General features: G+C 37.9%; 3 protein-coding genes and 2 pseudogenes across 4 annotated transcripts; 4 read left to right on the top strand and 1 right to left on the bottom strand.

The window, feature by feature from the left end:
• Positions 1–224: 224 nt before the first annotated feature.
• LOC103963746 lies at positions 225–19,427 on the top strand. 2 transcript variants are annotated; one of them, XR_669766.2, is made up of 6 exons: positions 225–929; positions 1,289–1,507; positions 1,872–1,970; positions 2,193–2,294; positions 2,430–2,714; positions 19,415–19,427. XR_669766.2 is itself a non-coding variant. In XM_009376596.3 (5 exons), exons 1-5 carry the CDS (start codon positions 435–437, stop codon positions 2,646–2,648), a joined length of 1,134 nt encoding a protein of 377 aa, XP_009374871.1. In that variant the 5' UTR covers positions 225–434; the 3' UTR covers positions 2,649–2,819. The 2 variants fall into 2 exon arrangements, 1 of the variants encoding a protein (XP_009374871.1); XM_009376596.3 differs by lacking the exon at positions 19,415–19,427 and having other exon boundaries at positions 2,430–2,819.
• LOC103963777 (PLASMODESMATA CALLOSE-BINDING PROTEIN 5) lies at positions 4,461–5,981 on the top strand. The gene is made up of 3 exons (XM_009376630.3): positions 4,461–4,618; positions 5,067–5,321; positions 5,594–5,981. Exons 1-3 carry the CDS (start codon positions 4,552–4,554, stop codon positions 5,626–5,628), a joined length of 357 nt encoding a protein of 118 aa, XP_009374905.2. The 5' UTR covers positions 4,461–4,551; the 3' UTR covers positions 5,629–5,981.
• Positions 7,925–9,845, top strand: LOC103936805 (annotated as a pseudogene).
• LOC125480475 lies at positions 14,155–14,586 on the top strand. Its single transcript, XM_048591365.1, has one exon. The coding sequence runs from the start codon at positions 14,155–14,157 to the stop codon at positions 14,584–14,586; it is 432 nt and encodes a 143-aa protein (XP_048447322.1).
• LOC103963779 lies at positions 15,219–18,435 on the bottom strand (annotated as a pseudogene).
• Positions 19,428–19,981: the final 554 nt, after the last annotated feature.

The following is a 19,981-nucleotide window of genomic DNA, read 5'->3' as shown; positions in this document are numbered from 1 at the left end:
TGGTGTTCGCCAGACAAGAAAAGAATGAGTTTTTATTTTGGTCTGAAAGGAAAAACCAGTGGATATTGAAATGGACTTGATTTGGGCCGAGCTTTCGTACGTTGTAACTGGGTCTGTGAGGAGTTAGGTTTGCTGAGCTTGCCCATTTCGCCATCGTCTTGTAGGCATGTAGTGGCATTTCCGTAATACAGACACGGATCGAGGGGCTTTACACAATAAACAAAACGAAGCCGGACGGCGCGGGTACCGCAAAAAAATTTGAATTTAGACAGCGGTAAAACACCCGATGCTGACAGCACCACGTGTCACTCCGCTTCTTTCATCATCTTCTTTCATAAACTCATCCAAACGGCAGCAGTAGCAGTTGCTCGGTCCCTCCACCTTCCTCATAAACCCTACCAGAGCAGAAGAGCTGAGTAAGTTTTTAGCTCACAATGAAGCCCTCGTCGCGGTACAGCTCGTACGATGCCCGCTCCTCAACCTCCTCGCACTTCTCCGACCCCTCGTCTTCCAGAGAGCTCAAGCACCCCGCTTCCTCACGCGCCGTCGTCAAATCCAAGCCCTCGGATCCCAACATCTCCACGATGGTGAAAAAGTTCATGGAAAAGCGGTCGACGTCCAAGCCCAAGCCGATTAACCCGACGGGATTGGTTATTCCGTCGGATCTGATCGCCGGCGGGTTGAAAAAGCCGGCTAAAAACGGGTCGGGTTCGAATTTCGCGGCGCTTGGTAGGAAGCTGTTTGGGAAAGAAGCGGGTACGGCGTCGTCGGATAAGAAGAAGGAGGTGAAGGCCTTGACTGAGGTCAAAGGGAACACCAGAACGCTGGCTATGGTGTTGAGGAGTGAGAGAGAGCTCTTGAATTCGAATAAGGAGCAAGAAGTTGAGATTACCGAGCTTAAATTAATGATTCAAGAAAAGAACAGAGAAGTGAGTTTTTTCACCCACTAATTCCGTTCCAAATTTCAAAAAGTTTTGCAGTTTTTCTGAGTTCAATCTATGTTTTTATGAAGTAGAAATTAGTCTCTCCAAGTTCAAATGTTTAAAGCTTAATTCCTTGATATCATTTGTCAGTAAATTAAGATATTCTGAAAATTTGACAGGTTTTCACTTTACAGCTATAAGATTGGAGTGCGATATTTGGAAATTTAGGAATTAACTAATTAGGATGGCAAATTTCGAAACTTTTTGAACAATTCAGCAGTAATGTTCTGATTTATTGTGATAAATTAGTGTATTTTGGTGCGATTTTTCGATAATGAGGCAGTGAGGTTGTTTGGAAAGTGCAGGTGGATAAACTGAAGGATTTGTGTTTGAAGCAAAGGGAAGAAATCAAATCGTTGAAGAGCGCGATTTTGTTCCCGGATGTTATGAATTCTCAGCTTCAAGAGCTGTTGGAGAAGCAGGGGTCAGAGCTGAAGCAAGCAAAACAAGTAATCCCAAATCTTCAAAGGCAGGTCACTTCTCTTACTGGTCAGCTTCAGTGCCTTGCGGAGGATCTTGCTGAGGTATTTATTTCCAATCACCCTTTCCAGTTTTTAATTAGTCTTTTCATGCGTATAATGCAATTCTACTGGTAGGATTCAGTTTGGCTAAATTGTCTTGGATTCTGTCTTGTTCGGCTGTTGTTTAGTTCATAGGTAGTTGGTTTGATAATCGTGGTTGGGTTATTCACTTGGAGTTGGTTAATAACTTCCTGGCCTTTTTCACCTTTTCTGGGTGCTGAATAGTTGCTTGTGTAAGTGGTGCATGTTCGTCTGTTAGAAGGAACATCATGTTCTATTCTATGTGGAATATTATGCATATTGAATTCAAAGGAAATAAATGCTGGTGTCTTACAAATGTTATATATTGATTAATTTGATTGAGCAGGTGAAGGCTGACAAGGGTTCAGTTAGGGCGTGTTTTCAACGCGGTGACACTTCTCCAAGAACCCCAACATATGATGACAAAGAATTCTCTAATTCTCTTGTAAGACCGCACACCATATGCTAGTAGTCTTTCTTTTGTTTACTGCAGTCGATAAAGTAGCAATTTCATTTGCATTTGGTTTTAAGTAACAGAAATCAGTAGCAACTTTTTGATGGTTCCAAGTCATTTTACAAATGGCTCCTGTCATTGTTGTCAATCACGACTTGATCTTAGATTTCATTTCCTATTCGCTCTCCAATAATAATCTGTTCATTCAAATAGGAGCTCATCTCTGGTGATCTGGCCAGCCCTGGTAGTCCAGATGACCTTTTCCTGAAGGATTTAAATCCTTGCTTGACCCCATATGCAAAAACAAAGTCCAAGGTGACGTTATATTTCAGTTTACATATCACGTGTTCCTTTGGTTCTAGTCCTTTCTTGAATGACTCAGAAACCCTACATGCTTTTCAAGGTTGGTTGCAAATCATAAATGTTTGAATTAGGGTTGATCTTTTGCAGGAATTTGACGAGATGGGCTATGACTCTCCATATCGACATGATGAAAGCTTATCCGAAAACAATATGGAGTTTGGATTTAACTCTTGTTCCAGGAAGTTGTCCAAAAGTTCTGATTGTTGCCAGAAGTCCGAAACAGAAAGCAGATTAGCTCAAGGAAATCGGAGATCGGGTGATGCCAAACGAACTTGTGGAAAACAAATTCATCGTAAATTTATCTAGATCAAAGGTCATATGGTTTCTATAAGTCATCTGTTTCCTTCTGTTATTTTTCCATCTTTTGTTGCTGTAGAAAAGTTTGCACATGCTGCACTTGAAGAGCATGAATAATGAAGAACTGAATGCTTTGTGGATCCCTTTTTCTGTTATATAATAAGCTGTCCATTCTTTCAATCGATTAAATTATGATTTCTTTAGCATGCCTTAGGTATCGTTTGGTATGCAGACGGGATGGGACGGAACGGAATGGGATGGGACGGGACAGGACAAGACGGAACGGAACGGAGCGGGAGCAAAGATGCCCTCGGATGGAAACAAGGAGGAAGAAGAAGGAGACGGAGAGATTATAATTTTGTGTTCCACGGATGTGGAACGAGTCGTTCTAGGGGGGGTGAGGTGGAACGAAATTTCACCCAAAACTCGTCTCGTGGAATAGCTCGTTCCACCCGTTTTAGGCACACCAAACGTGGGACGGAACGCCTTGTCCCACTTTGTTCCGTCCCGTCCCACGTACCAAACGGTACCTTAGTGAATGAACAATAACCAACAATAGGAGTACATTCGTTCACAAAACGGTGGGATCACATCTAAAGGATTTATAATGTTTTTTTCAACTCTGACGCAAAATATTTTTTAAAACTAAAAATTTCAATTTTCTCACAAAAATTGTGAGTTATAACCCATAGTTTTCTAATGAAATTTGGGGATTTTAACAAGATTCAATATAACCTAAATTTTGAGTCATTCTAGTCGCACCACATGTTTAATAAACTTAATTTAGGAAATTCCCAGGATGTTCGACACCTACAAATCTCTTTTTTTTTCCTTTTTTTTTTTTGTTTTTTTGGGGGGGGACTACTAGTTTATATTGATTTTTCTATTTTTCAACTTAAAAAAAAAAAAAAAAAAAAAAAGTTTCGAGACCTAATAAACATTAGGATCACATTCAAATGTCTTTTAGCATTTTTCTTAACTTTCACGTACAAAATCTCACTAAAGTCCTGGTTGGTGGATGCAAACAGAGGTGATCTCCACGCATGGAAAACGTGGCGGACTTCGCACATGCAGAACGAGGTAGGCTTCACTCACATAAAATGTGGCTGGCTTCTGGCGCACAAAGCAAGACGGGCTCTAGTCACAAAAAATGAGGTATGCAAAACGAGGGGGATATGTCACTCATACAAAGGCTGGCTTGGCACACGGAAAATACGGCATGCAAAACAAGGCGGGCAGCACTCGGAAGCGAGGCACAAAAAATGAGGCGGGCCAATGGACGAAGGATATAAATCTAAATGTTTAGGTATTAGAATCTAAATAAAGTAACGCAGGAAGAGAAAAAAAATCAATGAGAAAAGAAAATAAAAGAAAATAAACAAATAGAAAATGATACAATCGGTACCCCTCTTCCAATCCTCTCGGCAGGCTGTCGCTACTAAGATAGCTGCTGTAATAAGACCAAGTCGCTAGTTTCATATCGATCCCACCTTCAATTATTTTCTTCTTTTTCAGTTTTTGTTTTTTGTTACTTAAATTTCTCAGAATTAAAGACTTGAGCAGGTTTGTCAAATTAATATGGCCCCTTCTGCACTGCACGTATGTTAAAATTGTTCGTGTCGTAGTTTAGATTAAATTAGCATACGACTCAAAACTAAAAGATGAGGGCTTATTACGCATTGTAGAGAAAGTAATGCTTAGCTTAGATTGATCCCTTATTTCGTGGAGGAGAAGGAACGTATATAGCATGTTACTTCAACTTTTTTAAAAGATGAGAATATTGTTTTGTCAAAGTTTCTCCATAAATATAGGTAGTGCTGGGCTGTCTGGTTGTCGGTGGAGATCTTTGAAATCCCAGTTACAAGTGTGGACTTAAAAGCTCTTGGAACAGAACAGCTTCCGTTGAATAATCATGTCTTCTATTTTCCTTAGCATTCTGCTAGCTCTGTTATTTTTGTCTCTAACTCCACAAAGATCTGGTAATATTCAGTTAACCTCATCATTATCTGTTAAAGTTTTTCTTATGTTGGCCTTGCATGAATGTGTGTTTATGAGAAATTTCGTAAGGTAGATCTTGTTTCGCTGTTCATACAGTGAGATACTCGATATGTCATTCATATTATAAACTTTAATTATTATCGATATTGTGTTGATATGTAATATCGATGTCTATATGAATGTCGAAATGTTCTAGCTACACGTTGTCAATCTGGTTCAGTAATGTTACGTGAACAGTCGAATGCGATTCCCTTAAGAAGTAGTTTGATATATATTGGAGAAACTTTTTCTTTAAGAAAGACAAGACGGGTTGAGAAAATATCATTGGTATTTAAGATGAACATGTCATCTGTCATAATTCTTGTTGTTTACTAGTAATAATTGCCAATTAAGTAGTAGTCAAATTGGTTTATTGTGAAATGAAATTAGATGGGCAGCTAGATCCGGAATGGTGCATAGCAGATGAGCAGACACCCGATGAGGATCTGCAAATGGCGATGAAGTGGGCTTGTGAAGTGGGAGGAGCCGACTGCAGCAAGATACAAGAAAACCAAGACTGCTACTTACCTAATACCATGCAGGACCACGCCTCTTATGTCTTCAACTATTACTACCAAAGATTTAAGAAGCAAGGAGGAACTTGCTACTTCAATTCTGCTGCATTGGTCACGGCCCTTGATCCAAGTAATAATCATACCTAATTTCATCTTTGAGCTCCAAACTCTCTTAATTAGCATGCACTCGTTTCTGTCGCTTATATCGACAATATTTTATTTCAAACTATTCTAATTTATGGGGAGGAACATTCGAATTAAAGTACAATAGGACAAACACATTGCTCTGAGCAATTGGCCTAATCTTATGCTCGGATCGATCTTTTGACGAGTCATTATTCATTAGTTTGTTTGATATTTAACAGATACCATAATTCTTTCTTTTTTCTCCTTTGATTGCAGGTCATAATTTGTGCAAGTTTGAGTATCTTCCTTGAGGAAAGCGTGTGAAGATTTGGGGTAAAAGTTGTTAAGATTTGCAAGTGGTATCACATACAGACAGATCCAATGAAAATTTTAGTTTCTGTTCAATGAGAGGTGTCTTAGATTATTTTTCCAAACAGTGTTGTGATCGATGCATTGACTCTTAGCAAATTTTGAATGGGCTATGCTTAAACTAGTTAGTAGGCTTTGGATTCAGAGAGTAGGCCCAAGTCTTAGGTATACAGGCCCCAGTATCTGGTTTTCGAATGAAAACAAATATTTGGGCCGGTTTTAGCAAAGTGACCTATAACCATTTCTTCACAAAAAGATTATAAATAAATAAATAAAGGTCAACCTGTTTGTGGCCTTCCAATGTGGTAAATTCTAGGTCTTGTATGTCAAACCACGTAAAGATTGTGAATGCAAATTTCCATCGTCTTCTTCTTTGATGAAAATGTATCTGTAAAATAATAATATCTAAGATTAAGGTCAAAAGGCTCATGCTCCCACGATGAATAGGGGAGCTTTGGCCAAAGAATCTCCGTTAACAAAATTAGAATTATGAGAATAATGTGTTTAGGAGTTTGTGGGTACCAAATGACTTAGCTTTTTAGTGGGAGAATAGAGCTATTTATAATGGCTTAGCTTATTAATAATATTTTGCAATTAACATGGCAATTAATCCTAAATTAAATAGGAAAATTGGGAGTTACATTTTGAATAAGGATTTGATGAGGAGTGATGAGAGAGATTTGAATAAATACCATTTTGATCACATTTGACTCTTCCTTAATTGAGCCGTTATTGTCCGTTGCATGTGCGTGGAAATCCCGTTGTGCCTCAAGGGTAAATTTTTCCTTTTCAACCTTAATTTTATTGATTATTTTTTGCTCTACGAAAATCCCTTCTCCCTCCCTCCTATTGTCTTTCTCCCTCCTACCAGTAACCCCACGTGTTTCTCTTTAGATTTGGATATTGCCTATTGAACACGGCGGAGCTATGAAGTGATTAGGATGGTCTTAGGTCCATTTTGACATTTTTTTCACGAAAAAAAATATGTTGTATTATGCTTTTGATTTTCAAGGTTTTTTGTAGGCTCAGGACCCCAATCCGACGATTTTACTTTAATTTCTTTCGTCGGGTTTGATTTAATTAAGGTTGGCGACTCCTATGGAGTTCAGACAATCTGTTGCTCGTGAACTTTGTGGAGGACTTTGGTTCGGGGATTAGTGGAGGGAGTGAATAAGAAATTCAAGGAGGCTTGGGATTTAAGTTTAAGGAAGATGATGATGAGGACGACACCATACCAGGCCCAAACGAAGTCAGTCAATTGCACACCACACGACAAAGTAATTTTTGTAAGATCAAGAAAGCGTTTCAGATTGAGACAATTTGGCTCCTCCTAGGCTAAGATTCTGGCTCCCCACTGGTATTGAAGATAAGTTTTTCTCCTCCCTCCCGTGTTGCGTTGCTTGATCTTGGAGCAGTATAACTCATTAGTATCAAGTTGGGGACCCAGATACATGGGTTGTGAGTCATGTTTATAGGCAGAGCAACGTTCTTAAAACTGACACAGTGATGGGTAGCTGGTGCCAATTCACATGAAGTTAGTCGCGTCCATAGGACCATAAAATATTTCTGTCATCTATATGCGTGAAAGCTAGCTAGCCGATTGAACACGTTGAACAATGAAACAACATGATCATCTTAGCCTCTTCTAGTCTTCTTTTTCATCTTAATTAGCGTGGCATTAAAAGAAGATGGGGTGCATCGTCACTTTCAGACATATATGTGTGGCTGGCTTTTGCCAGAGCCCTAGAAGGTCATGTCAACAACCACTCCATCCCTGATCTCTCCAACTCTCAAGCCTTCTCCATTCCAGTATCATCACAAAATCCATATCACAGGCCACATTTCAAGAAAGAAACATAGATTAATCCATAATCCACCTCGTTTATTGCTTAATAACACAACTAAAGGTCTTTGTGTAATCTTTCTTACGAATTAGACGAGTCTTTGGGGATATATTATACTCACCGTCTCACGTGAATTTAATAACACGTTACACAATTAAAACTAAGGCTCCATTATGTCCGTAACTAAGTGGATGGTGAGGTGCCCTTTATTCCTAGGTCTACTAGTCTTTCACCACTTGGCAGGCCCCTTTCACCAATTGGCGGGCCTTTGCATGCTGGCAGCAAAGACCCCCAATCACAAAATATTTGGAATTTATAAAAGAAAAAGGCTGCACATAAATAATATTAATACAAAAATAGAAGCCTTCCTATATATCACCACAGTAGTGGGAAGTTCATGTTAGGTGGGTGAGTGATGATATGATAGTTCATATTTTCTGGGTCCGAGTGAGGTGTTATGTGGGTTTGAGTCTTTCTTCTTCTTGCTCTGTTTTAAGTGATTCTTCCCAAAGCACTTTTAGGCTGTTAGCAGTGCAAATTTTTGGGGAAGAAGAATGAGCTACTTAGCTGTTGGTGCGAGTCCTGGAAATGTTCCGGTGTATCACAGCACCAATTTAAAAGTGAATGATCGGAAGGTGAGGGTGGCAGAGTTGGTTTTGAGGTGCTTGATCTGCGGTCTAGGAGTTGTTGCTGCTGCTCTTGTGGGAACTGATACTGAGGTCAAAGAGATCTTCACCGTCCAGAAAAAGCTAAATTTATAGACATGAAGGCTCTTGTGTACGTACATCTCAAACCTTCCTCCTATTCTCTTTATCGCAAATGGTCATATTATGTTGGAGAGGAAAATAATTTCCGCCCACCTCTTATTTTTGTTTTTTGATTTTCTTTGATTTATTCAACTTGATCACCAGAACTAAGCAGTGGCGTGCGAAAATCACTACCCTATTTGACAATTTTCTTCCTTTTCCTAGCCATTTGAGTCGATTTAATTTTACCTAAATCGTTTTGTAATGTAGGTTTTTGGTGGTGGCGAATGGGATGGTTGCTGCCTGCTCTTTGGTGCAAGTGATTCGTTGTGTTGTGAGCATGGTTAGGGGCAATGTGCTTGGATCATTTTCTCTGGGGATCAGGTAAACATAATTGATTAATTGCATCAATTAAATTCCTAATTAGTAAGTAGCTCCTTTTTTTTATATACAAATAAGTAGTGATCGAAACCATAAACCACCATGAATGTAACAGAGAAAGCTTGAAGATAAAAGCTAAGAGAGGAAGACTGATTTTCTTATTTATGTGAAGAACGAACATTACAGACCTTATCCCTTCAGGATAGTATATATAGCTCATTACATAAAGCAAACTTATATTTACACCACTTAAACTATCTTAAGACAACACATCAGCTTTAAACTATCTTAAGACAACACATCAGCTCACTTAAGCTGATATGTCACTGGTGGTATCTATTAAGTAGCTCCCTTTATTTAGTACTACTGATTATTATTATTATTTATTGGTAGTTTTCGCATCTTTAAGTGCATTCAGTTAGCTATTGACTTGGAGGAGTAATTTATACCCACTCTTGTGGAAGGTGAAGAACTTCTCTTCAATGGCCAGATGCTCTTATGGCAGTATTTCAAGACAATATCCTCTCGTGATTGATTTGGGACACCTTCATTAGTTCCATTTCCGACAAAGATATATGTGCTATACTATACCTAGTTTGTGATTGTGCATTAACCTTGCAATTATAATAGACAGTCAGAATCAGTAAAAATCCTCACCTCCTCTTAATTAATCAGAATTTTGTACTAAATTAATGTGTAAAAAAATGTGTCAAGATTTTTTTTGTGTACGTAGGTGATGGTATGTGTGTGTGTGGCAGCAGTAGGTGCTGCCGCACAGTCGGCGGTGTTGGCCAAGTTGGGGCAGCCAGAGCTGCAATGGATGAAGATATGCAACATGTATGACGAGTTCTGCAACCAAGTTGGGGAGGAATTGCCAGCGCTCTATTAGTCAGTCTAAGCACAGTGCTGCTCTCTTGTGTGTCTGCTTTCAATCTCTTCCGCTTGTACGGTGGCAACAAAAACAAGACCGCCTCTGCCAGCAGTTGGTAGGCCGGGCAGCTCTGTGAGTAGGAACCACCAAGAGTCCGAAACCAACCAGTTGCATGTAACTAAAAGAACTAGTCTCCTTTGAATTTTGCAATAAAATTGAGAGCTAGCCAGGCTCTTGTACATGCAATTGTTTTTGTTGATGAAATTGAATTATACTCCGGTTTTGGAGGCTTATTAGTATTTGCAAGGTTTAAAATATTGAAAACGAAGCACCCTTCCTTTTCATCCTTTGATCTTGTAACTGAGAGGTTACAGATTCCTTAGACCTCTAATTCCCAAGTTAACCCCTAGAGACCTAGACCTTCTTCAGTCACCGTAGAGATTTTTATTTTTATTTTTTAAAAAGGAACTAGCTGGTTGCTTCACCACCGCATTCCACCTTCCGTGAGCCGGGAAGATTCATAGAGGAATTTCAGCCTCAATTTGGACACCATTATGCGTTTCACTAGCGTCAGGAATCGAACACAAGATGTATCATGTGAAATACAGATCTTGAATTTGTCCCCAACCACGGAGTGATGTCACCATAGAGATTAGAGACAGCTCCCCAATTCCTATAAAATTACAAAAATTAAAATTCACTAATCTACAAGGAACCAAAAACAAGAAGAAGTTATGATTAATGATGGACTTTTCTTATATTGGAGCTGCTGCTGCTATCATTTGCTCTCCCCTCGTCATAAAAAGCCCAAAGCAAAGGAATTGTTTGATATATTTTTCTTTTTCAATTTTTGGTGAACAAATGAAAAGGTCAAGAAGCAACGGAGACGGGTGGTAAACAATTTTTAGGCACACCATGATCCACAATTAACATCACTAATATTATTCTCGACTTCATAGAACTAACTAGTTAATTTAGAATTTTCAATTAAATTATTGATACACAAGAAGTTGCTTATTTGGGAAAAACACTTGGCCCTTCAAACGGTATTAGACTTGTTATGATTTATGATTTATGATTTCCCATGCTTTAATCAATTTCAAATAATGTGAGAGGAAGTCATGAATCGAAGTAATTTCAATTCTGATTAATGATCAATTTCTTCTTATGCAGTTGTGCTGCTGCAAAATATAAAGAAGCGTCCAATAATCCACTACTTCCTCTTGTATCCGCAGCCTTCTCTTTTCTGCATGCCATTCCATTCCAAAGGCTCCAAAACAAAACATATATACATCCTCATATATAGAGAGAGAAATGTTATACACGTTGGTGTATTTGTCTCTGTCATGCATTATTGTTCACACCGCCCCTACATTCTTCCCAACAGAGGCCAGGAGTGAATCATTGAACAAAAGAGCAAAGGAAAAGCAATTTATTCCTCCAAACACACCCTTCCATTTGCTAGTTTTAACATTTTCCCATGGACTTTTCTCCAAACCCCCTTTTCTTCTTTAGCAATGCAGATGCCTATCTGTCTCTTTCCTCATACACTAATAAAATAAACCCACAGACCAACTAACTCCCTTAGATTTGATCACACGACCATTTTCCTTCTGGACTTTGTTGCTTCTCTGCCGATCCTCATTTCTTTTCAAATCACTCAGAATTTCATCGAACGACTCGATCCCAATCATCACTCCACTTATTAATAAAAAAAACTGCTTATAACTTATATGAAGCAGATTTATAGATACATATATGTTGTCACTGTCCTATGTATAGACGAACACGAAGCCTAGCTCCTATATACTGTCTAACAGTGAAAATAATGGAGAGAGAAAGCCATGATGCCAAAGGCACCATTCATTCCTCCTCGGTTGCTCTATTGCAGAAAAGGTTTAGAGAGCTGCAGAGAGTGAAGGCAATGAGGGAGGAGAGAGATAGATTGAGAATGCTAGCTGAACCAAAGCATAATAAGCAGTTGATGATGGTCGATAGCAATCCCACCAGCATGCATTACTAGCAGGCAAGGGCAAGGTTGTTCTTCCACCACCACCACCCAGATCATCATCATCTTGCCCTTCCACATGACGATCATCGGTCATCATCACCATCCGGCAGAGTTTCTCCGTTCTTGTGGCCACTATTAATGAGCAAGCATGAGGAGGACTACTACATATGTAGGAGCATCAATGAGACCCCGCTGTTGATCAACTTATTGCCCTCAGTCACAGCAGAAAACCCTAATTCGTTAGACAGTACTACTACTAGTTGTTCGAATCAATTCGAAGATTCCGATTGTAACTCTGATGTCAGTGATGTGGATACTTCCCTTCATCTGTAGTAAACGGGCTCATACTTGTTCTGATGTAATCATGCCATTGGGACGATATTATCCAAGGCTTCATTGGTTTTAATAAACCTGCGTTGTAGGTCCATTGGTTTAGTAAACCCATCTTGCTGGTATAAGCAATATCTGGTGTAAGTCTCTGCTAATCAACATGTGTCATATGTTCAATAAACCTGGGGCTATAACACTATAGTATATACATATGATGTAGGTTCATTAGCTCTAATAAACCTAAGCTTTAGGTAAAAAGAAGTTGTGAACAACGTACCAATGTGACTGGGGAGAGAAGGGTGTTTCAATAGACCATTTTCTTACTCAAGACGAACCCCAATGGAGGATCACAGCAAAAGAGATGAAGAAGATGAAAGATAATCACAATAAATCCCAATAGCATGGCCTGATACGGATTAGAATATAACAATTATCTTGGTGTCAAGTGTGTTAACAATGCATTCATGCACGGTAAATTTTGTTCATTATTCGGTGTAATACCAAATTTAACATCACCCATGGAATGGAAGTGAAGCTAGCCTGTCCATCACAAGACTAATGTGACTGCATATATATGCACTTGGCATGCCTATAGCACTTGGTAATGGCATATATGAACACATTCGATCCAACTATACTTAAAAAAAGTTATTATTATTAAGTGAAGAGAAAAAGGATTCAAAACTTATTACAAAATTATAAAATAAAATAAAAAAAAGTTTCAAACCCGAAACACATAAGGAAGTTTCTACTTGAGATCATTCGATCTAGTTATATATCAAAGGCTATCTGTCATCAGAAAGAAAATAATACCCCCTTTGTTTTTTTTTTTTTTTCTTTTGAACTTTTTGTTTCAATTGCAATTGCCAAATTTTCTTCAATAACTAAAATGCCAAAGACCCAATACCTCAGGTTGGGTGGAGGTGGCATCAAAGCAAAATGAACTTTAGGTGTACAGTTTCATCTTAAAAAATTTCGGTGCAATTAAGAGTGAACCACTTATATTTAAATATTAAATTATTGTATTTCTCTAATATGAGATTCTCTTTACATCCTACTTGGCTTGGATCGAGTAAACCTTTACACCAACAATAACAATTGCAGCCCTCTAAACGAGAATCAAATTGACACCCTTAGTTATGATCATTATATTTGTTTTTGAACAGAAAAAAATTATGATCCTCAGTTGGGTTCTTATTTAAGTTTATTCCGAGTCACACATTTGCTTGCAACCCTTCTTATTTGCATGTGCATGCCATTTACCCAAACACAATGCAAATGGATAAGTATAGAGTATAGAAACTTTAATTGCACGCCTTGTCTAGATTAATTAATGTTTATTTTTCATCATCTTTCGATCTTTGGAGACTTGGAGTTTGGGGCTTCGAAATTTGGAAATAAACAATAGAGCGAGCCAGCTAGGGGACCCTTTGTGCTGCATAAAAGAACCATCCAATCCAGTCCACCTCCTTTAGCAGCCGCAGCTTTCGTTTCTGCATGCCATTCCATTCCAAATACTCCAACACAGAACATATATCGAGAGAAGAATGTTGGTACGTTTGTCTCTATATAAATGAAATATACATACATATATATATATATATACTGTGTGATTTTTCATATGAACATGGTGATTTCTCTTCAACTGCAAATTAAAGTTTCACATAATATAACGTAAGTTGTTAAAACCAAAAAAAATAATTTATGTGTACATATTAAACTGTGAGTTATCTATAAGGAAGGACTCAAGTCCCACCTAACATATATAGGACAAGGAATTTGATAATGTAAAGAAGGAACAAAGAGCCACCAAAACAATAAAAAAGTTCCATCATCTTCAAGGGCTAAACCTAAAAAGGGCTTTCAGTTGACAGGCTATCATCCAACCTATTATTCCTCCAAACACCTCCCTTCCATGTGCTTGTTTGTTTCTATGTCACTCTCATTGGAATTTTCTCCATACCCTTTTCTCCTTTAGCAATGCCTTTTCCTCTCCCCCGACATACACTAGTTAAAGTAAACAAACGAAATTCCTTTTCTTTTTGGACTTTGCTGCTTGGCTGCCTAATCTCATTCCTAAATTACTCAAATCACTTTAAAATTTCACCCCATCAACTTAATCCACTTATTAGATTACTTAACTGAAGCACGCAATCTTATAAAACATGCATGCATCATGCCTGTAACGATCCTCAAATCCTACACACACACACACACATAAAAGCTTAGAGGCCACTTCCCACAACCCTAATTCTGAACCTAAAGTATACCTCTTTTCTGATCAAATGGATAGGGAAAGCCACGAAACGACTGTCGTTCATTCCTCCATAGCTCTACTGCAAGAAAGGTTTAGAGAGCTGCAGAAAGTGAAGGCCATGAGAGAGGAGAGAGAGATTTCGAGAATGCTAGCTCTCTCCACTGACTCCGAACCAAAGCAGTTCACGGCGATGGATAGAAATCCCACCATGCTAAATCTTTTCCACTTTGATCATATTGTCCATGGTCGCAGGACGTCAGCATCCGGAGGTTCTCTGTCCCTGTGGCCGACATTGCAGAGCAAGCATGTGGACTGTCCGCAAAGGAAAACTGAGACGCTGCTTTTGATCAACTTATGGCCAACTTTTACAGACGACACCTCGTTAAAAATCTGTTCAAACAAATTTGAAGACTCGATTCCTAATTCTGGCTCTGATGTAGATACTTCTCTTCATCTGTAAACCAACTTATACTTCCTCCAGTATTAGTAACCGTAGTATTACTATTAGATGACTTACTGTATTAGGAATACTGCTAACTACGCTTCTACGGTTGCATAGTGCGTATTTTCTTCATGCACCATATATCAACATTCTTTGAACTTGGATTTTGATGTATTTCACATGCTCGTACATACTAATGATTACATGATATCAAAATGGGGGAAGAAATTCACGAAAGTGATTCCACACATCAATTTTCTGTTTTGCATACTCGTGTTTATTTAAACCTTTGAATTGAACAAACTAAATAAAAAAGAAGCATGTGCAGAAAGAGAAAAAGAACAGGTGTCCAAAAAGACAAGAATTGCAGAAATTATTTCCCAAACAAAGTGAGCGCGGATAAAAAATGGATACACAATGGGAAGCAAGATATATGTGTACTTAAATCAATATGAAAAAATTATATGGTTTCTTACAACCGCATGTAATTGATTTTTTCTATTAAGGTATGTTTCCTATACACATTAGTTAGGGAAAAACTGGAACAAAATATTAGTTCTCTACATAAAAAATTTGACGACTCCCAGAAGATGACGAGCAACTGTACTCAAATGGACCGTCACGGGATGTTCGCATGTTGTGGAGGAAACTGGCGTTCGGAAGGTGGCATTTACCAATTGTGCAATTGAGAAGTTAGGCTTTTCACGAAACGGTGGTACTCTCTATGAAAGAGTAGCTTAGCTTTCTCTGAGCCAGGATGCTCGAGCCACTCGTCGTATAAGTTTTGCACCAAAGGATTTCCAAGGGGATCAGCTACCAAGACCTGTATAATATTAAAGGATTAGCATTCCAAGCCAAAAAAAAAACATCACTATTCCCCAGGCCAACGATAAATAACAAAATAACTGACGATAAGTCCAACTCTTACGTTTTCCATATAAGCTGCTAGTAATAACTGAATCAACTCCTTTCCGGATTGTTCAGGCTGTGGCTTAATCTGTCCTCCACCATTTAAGCAACCTGTTTAGTTCCAGTTAGTATTACTTCCAAAATCCCAAATCCACGTAATGGATAGTCAACGTATTAAAACACATATCTATTTGAAGGATTAAAAAGTAGAAAATTTTCCAACCACCAAAAATACTGGAAGGGCATGCCATGATCTCTAGAAAAGGATAATCGAAATTTCCAATTTTGATTTTCCTGACAACGTTTTGCAGGTTCCGGAAGCCAACACAGTGAAAATTTCAATATAGTCTTCCCATCCACCTAAACGAGAGGCCATCAATACTCTACATAAAAATGAACAGAAAATGCTAATACAAGGAATTAGCCCCAAGATTTTCCAACGATACGCACTACAAGTACAATACGGATGCAAAATTGACGAAGCTTGAGTTACAATTACAAAAAAGCTACGCTACAAATGTGTGAGCAGAACTAAAAGAAAAACGTGATTTACTTCCAAAGTCACTTCCTGGAAGGCTGAATTTTTAACTGTTTTGAAATCAATAGGGCCCTTGACTTCTCTTCCAAAGAGCACTTCAGCAGCATAGCTGAATATTGTCTCCGCATAACCCCCTGAGCTTCCATGGACACCAAAAAGACTCCCTTCATTAAAATTTGTCAACCTGGCAGAACAACGTATTTCTTAGAATAATCAAAGCAGATAGAAGGAGCCCTTATTGAAACTTTTACAGCTCTTACATGTTATCTAGAGGGGACTCTTCTAAGCCTTTGAAATCTACTCCTTTCAACTGCAACCACCAAAACAAAGAAAGAAAGCAAAGAGTGGATATCAAGTTAGCACTATTTGGAAATCTCAAGTTGTAACCACTAAAGCAGAGATGGTAATTAGTATTTCTCACCTGTATCAGTTCGAAAACTTCCCCGGATGTCAACACCGAGTCTACCTCTGTAACCCTTAGACCTTCATTCTCATTATTTTCAGATTGATCAACTTCAAAAACGAAGTCATCACGTGGAGCCTCAAGCTTTATATCATAACAAGGCATCACAGTTACATGGTAAACATCAGCTGTCCTGTCAAGTGAAATCATTCAGGGATATGTAAACAGTATAATCGTTCAAGTTCACCCACAGAAAGTTATATACCTAAAATTTTCAACACTAAATAAGCCCAAGGCAGAACAATAATCAGAGATGGACTGAACAAGTCTGCCTATGATCCAAGAACATTGGGTATGTCATAAACGTTAACAGAAAATGGTGCTAACATAAGCTAGGATCTTGCAGAAATTTGTTAATTTCCATTGTACTCGATAAGTTTCTAAGAAAAATAGGATCTACGTCTTCCAATAGATGTGCTATCAAATGGTATACAATAATCTTGGGGAAAAAAAAGAGGGAGGAACAAAAATATTTTGACATGCATAACAAGTAATTACACACAAGAATTTCATCACTGATATAGAATGGTCCTACAAAGCACGCTATGTCAACAACCGAAATTTCATAAATCATACATACACATTATCGAACAGCAATGATTAAAACTGTTATGAATTATCAATTGACAAGTGCACAGCAGAAATTATTCACATCACAATTATCGGCCAGAAAAAGAAACAAGGGACACAAAACATACCTTAGACCCATTTTTTGGCATACATGAGTTTTTTTAAACAATAACTCCAATTGTTTGCTGGGGACTCTTCATTGATGAAATATAAGGCAGAACATAGGATCCAAGTTGTTTTTCAGCATAGCATATCCAACCTGCAATAAACGTAGCTATTTTATAGTGCATCGTAAAAACAATTTGCCAAATTTCTTTAATAAAAAAAAACCAAAATGTTAAACCCTGCTGCAAATAAGTACCAAACTATTATATTTAACCAAATAAAAACCCTGCTGCAAATTAGTACCAAACTATTATAGGCTAAGATATATACACCTGGACATGCTGATGAAATCATGGGCAACGAAGATTGACACCTTCCACCATCAGATGACCGGCTTTGTTTGTACCTTGTGATGAACTCGTTACAAGATTCAACAATTGTTAAATCTCGACTGCAACTTGTGTCCAATACAGCCTTTACACCCAAGGACTTAAAAAAAGTTGTGAGCTTCCTACAGACCTGGAAAATTGAAATTAACTTCCGACGTTAAAATCCAATGACAAAAGGTGTGCTCGACTATCTTATTGAATACATCAATACTGAAAAGTTACTGGGATTCTATTAGAAACAAGTTGAAATAATCTAGCTCACCTGAAGTGGTGAAATTCCAAATTAACGGCAAGGGACGCTCTTGATTGGGGAGATAGGGAGACAATGACAGCTTTTCCTTTGTCAAGATTACGAAGAAACTCATCCAAACTTTGCTTCTCCAGCATAACTGTCTCCGCTGATGTTACACAACCACTGCAAAGAACCCAAAAGCATAGATATTATCCCTTCTGCATGGGGTCATATGAATCCTAACTCGGTTATCTAGCTGGTAGTTCAGAAAGTTTAAGCCGGCTATTCTATCTTTACAGTACCCAGCTTTGCACAACAGATCAATATACCAATTATATGCCCGCAATTAATTTTCTGTGGAAATTTGAGAGGGTAATATCGTTGCACGCATATATTGATAGTAAAACGTGGGCAAAACAGCAAGTCGACACACCAATTCGAAAGAAAAATGAAATTTAAATAAAAGATTAAAACTTGAACTTCGTAGCATCACAAAATAAGAAACCTAATAAGCATGTGTATGAAAGATGATTTACCTGCATGCCTAGCAATCTTTGGGTGAAATTTTAACTGGTTCTGTTTTCACTTGCTTGCTAGAAGTTGAAACCTTCACACCAAAAAAATTACCAAAACGCTTAAACATTACTAATTCAGCTCCAATAAAGCGTAAATGCACAGGTAAAAAATGGAGGAGCTGAACCAGATAAAACAATCAGTAAAAGCAGCAATTTTTAGGGAAATTTGGATAAATAACCAAAGTTTGAACCCCATATAGAATTATAGTCACCTTTTTAAATTTATGATAATTATTAACCAAAAGTTGATGTGAAAGTACTAATATACTCTACAGAGTCTCGGGCTTTTCTTTCATATCAAATGTTGTTGCTGTGTTGCTTTGTACTCACACTGCAAAGGAGGCATAAGCTCCTTTCTTGTTATTCATTCATCAAACACAAGGACAAGTTGCAATAACAACAGTAGCACCTTCCTGCCCAGAATTTCCTCTTCAGCCAACAACGACGCCATTTCATCCCCAAACCACAGCAGGTACCCTATCTCTTGAATTTTCCCAAAAATCTGAGTGCATTTTGTTTAATTAATGGTGTTTTGGGATTGGAATGGTAGTTGGGTTATGATCCAAAGACTTATTCGTGCTCGAGGATAATTCACACCAAAGGTTTGTAAATTTTGAAAAATTTCCAACTCCTATACTGTTTTTAATTTCTATGGGTTTTTGTTAGGTTTGAAGAGGTTGGAACTTGGAGACTAGTGTAAACTTGGTTTTGAATTTGAAGCGCCCGTTTGCTTTTTGGTTTTTCTTAAAAATCTTTTATCAAGGGTATATTAGTACTTTTAGCTTTACTTTTAATTGTAATTATCGTAACCTTAAAAGAGTTTATATATAGGATCTCAATTTTAGTTATTTTTTAAAAAAATTTCAATTTTTACTTCTTTATTTACCGAAAAAAGAAAGAAAAAAAAAAAAAAAAAAAAAGAGGAATTTACCTCTGGCTTGACGAAGGACTTGGTCGAGGAGACAATTTAATCAGCGGTTTTGGAAGTTTATTTTGAAATAGCAGAGAAGGGAAAAATGGTGAATAGGTCAGACCGTCAAAGGCGGTGCTTTCTTTTACCCAAAGCTGGGAAGTATTGCGATAAGCGGATCATCCTTTTGATTTTTTTTCAATAATATTTTAACACATACCGAACATTTCATTTAATTTTTATATTTCTGTTTAGGGATAATTAGATATAATTCAATTCGTGGAAAGTTATTAGGTAAAGTCGAAAGCTATTATATATTGGGTTAGGCCCAATAATTTATTTTCCAGCCCACCATGCCAAATCCACCCACTTAAAACTACCTATCACGGCATGTTATTGGGACTTATTGTCATCATCCTTCATCTTCTTCATCTCTCCTCACTCGTCATCTGATTTGGAACCAGCAAATTGCATGAATAGGGTACCAAGAAATTCCGAAGCTACCTCCACTGATTCAGATTTCATCAACATTTCTGGTCAGTCGTCAGAACAATATTATAGAAAATAGACGAAAAAGATGCGGCGAACTTATCAACAGCATGATTGTTAATTCTAAATTTTTAACCCAGAAGCAAGCAAGAAGCTTCTTGAAGTTACGTTAGGAACCGCTGAACAGAGGTAAAAAAAACCTCGTCACAACAAGAAGGGTGAGTGGCCGAGCG

This window comes from the organism of the source record quoted next, unplaced genomic scaffold (assembly GCF_019419815.1).
Source record: "Pyrus x bretschneideri cultivar Hongxiangsu unplaced genomic scaffold, Pyrus_bretschneideri_v1 Contig33, whole genome shotgun sequence".
NCBI classification, from domain to species: domain Eukaryota; kingdom Viridiplantae; phylum Streptophyta; class Magnoliopsida; order Rosales; family Rosaceae; genus Pyrus; species Pyrus x bretschneideri.
Note: the sequence above shows the minus strand (reverse complement) of the source record. Positions and strands in the feature narration are given on the sequence as shown.

What these genes read in the sequence shown, in the direction of transcription:
- LOC103963746 (XM_009376596.3), top strand. Translation starts at nt 435, where the DNA reads ATGAAGCCCTCGTCGCGGTACAGCTCGTACGATGCCCGCTCCTCAACC. An exon ending in TTCAAGAAAAGAACAGAGAA is followed by an intron (nt 930 to 1,288) that starts GTGAGTTTTTTC and finishes TGGAAAGTGCAG; the next exon opens with GTGGATAAACTGAAGGATTT. An exon ending in ATGCAAAAACAAAGTCCAAG is followed by an intron (nt 2,295 to 2,429) that starts GTGACGTTATAT and finishes GATCTTTTGCAG; the next exon opens with GAATTTGACGAGATGGGCTA.
- LOC103963777 (XM_009376630.3), top strand. Translation starts at nt 4,552, where the DNA reads ATGTCTTCTATTTTCCTTAGCATTCTGCTAGCTCTGTTATTTTTGTCT. An exon ending in TCTAACTCCACAAAGATCTG is followed by an intron (nt 4,619 to 5,066) that starts GTAATATTCAGT and finishes AAATGAAATTAG; the next exon opens with ATGGGCAGCTAGATCCGGAA. An exon ending in GGTCACGGCCCTTGATCCAA is followed by an intron (nt 5,322 to 5,593) that starts GTAATAATCATA and finishes CTTTGATTGCAG; the next exon opens with GTCATAATTTGTGCAAGTTT.
- LOC125480475 (XM_048591365.1), top strand. Translation starts at nt 14,155, where the DNA reads ATGGATAGGGAAAGCCACGAAACGACTGTCGTTCATTCCTCCATAGCT.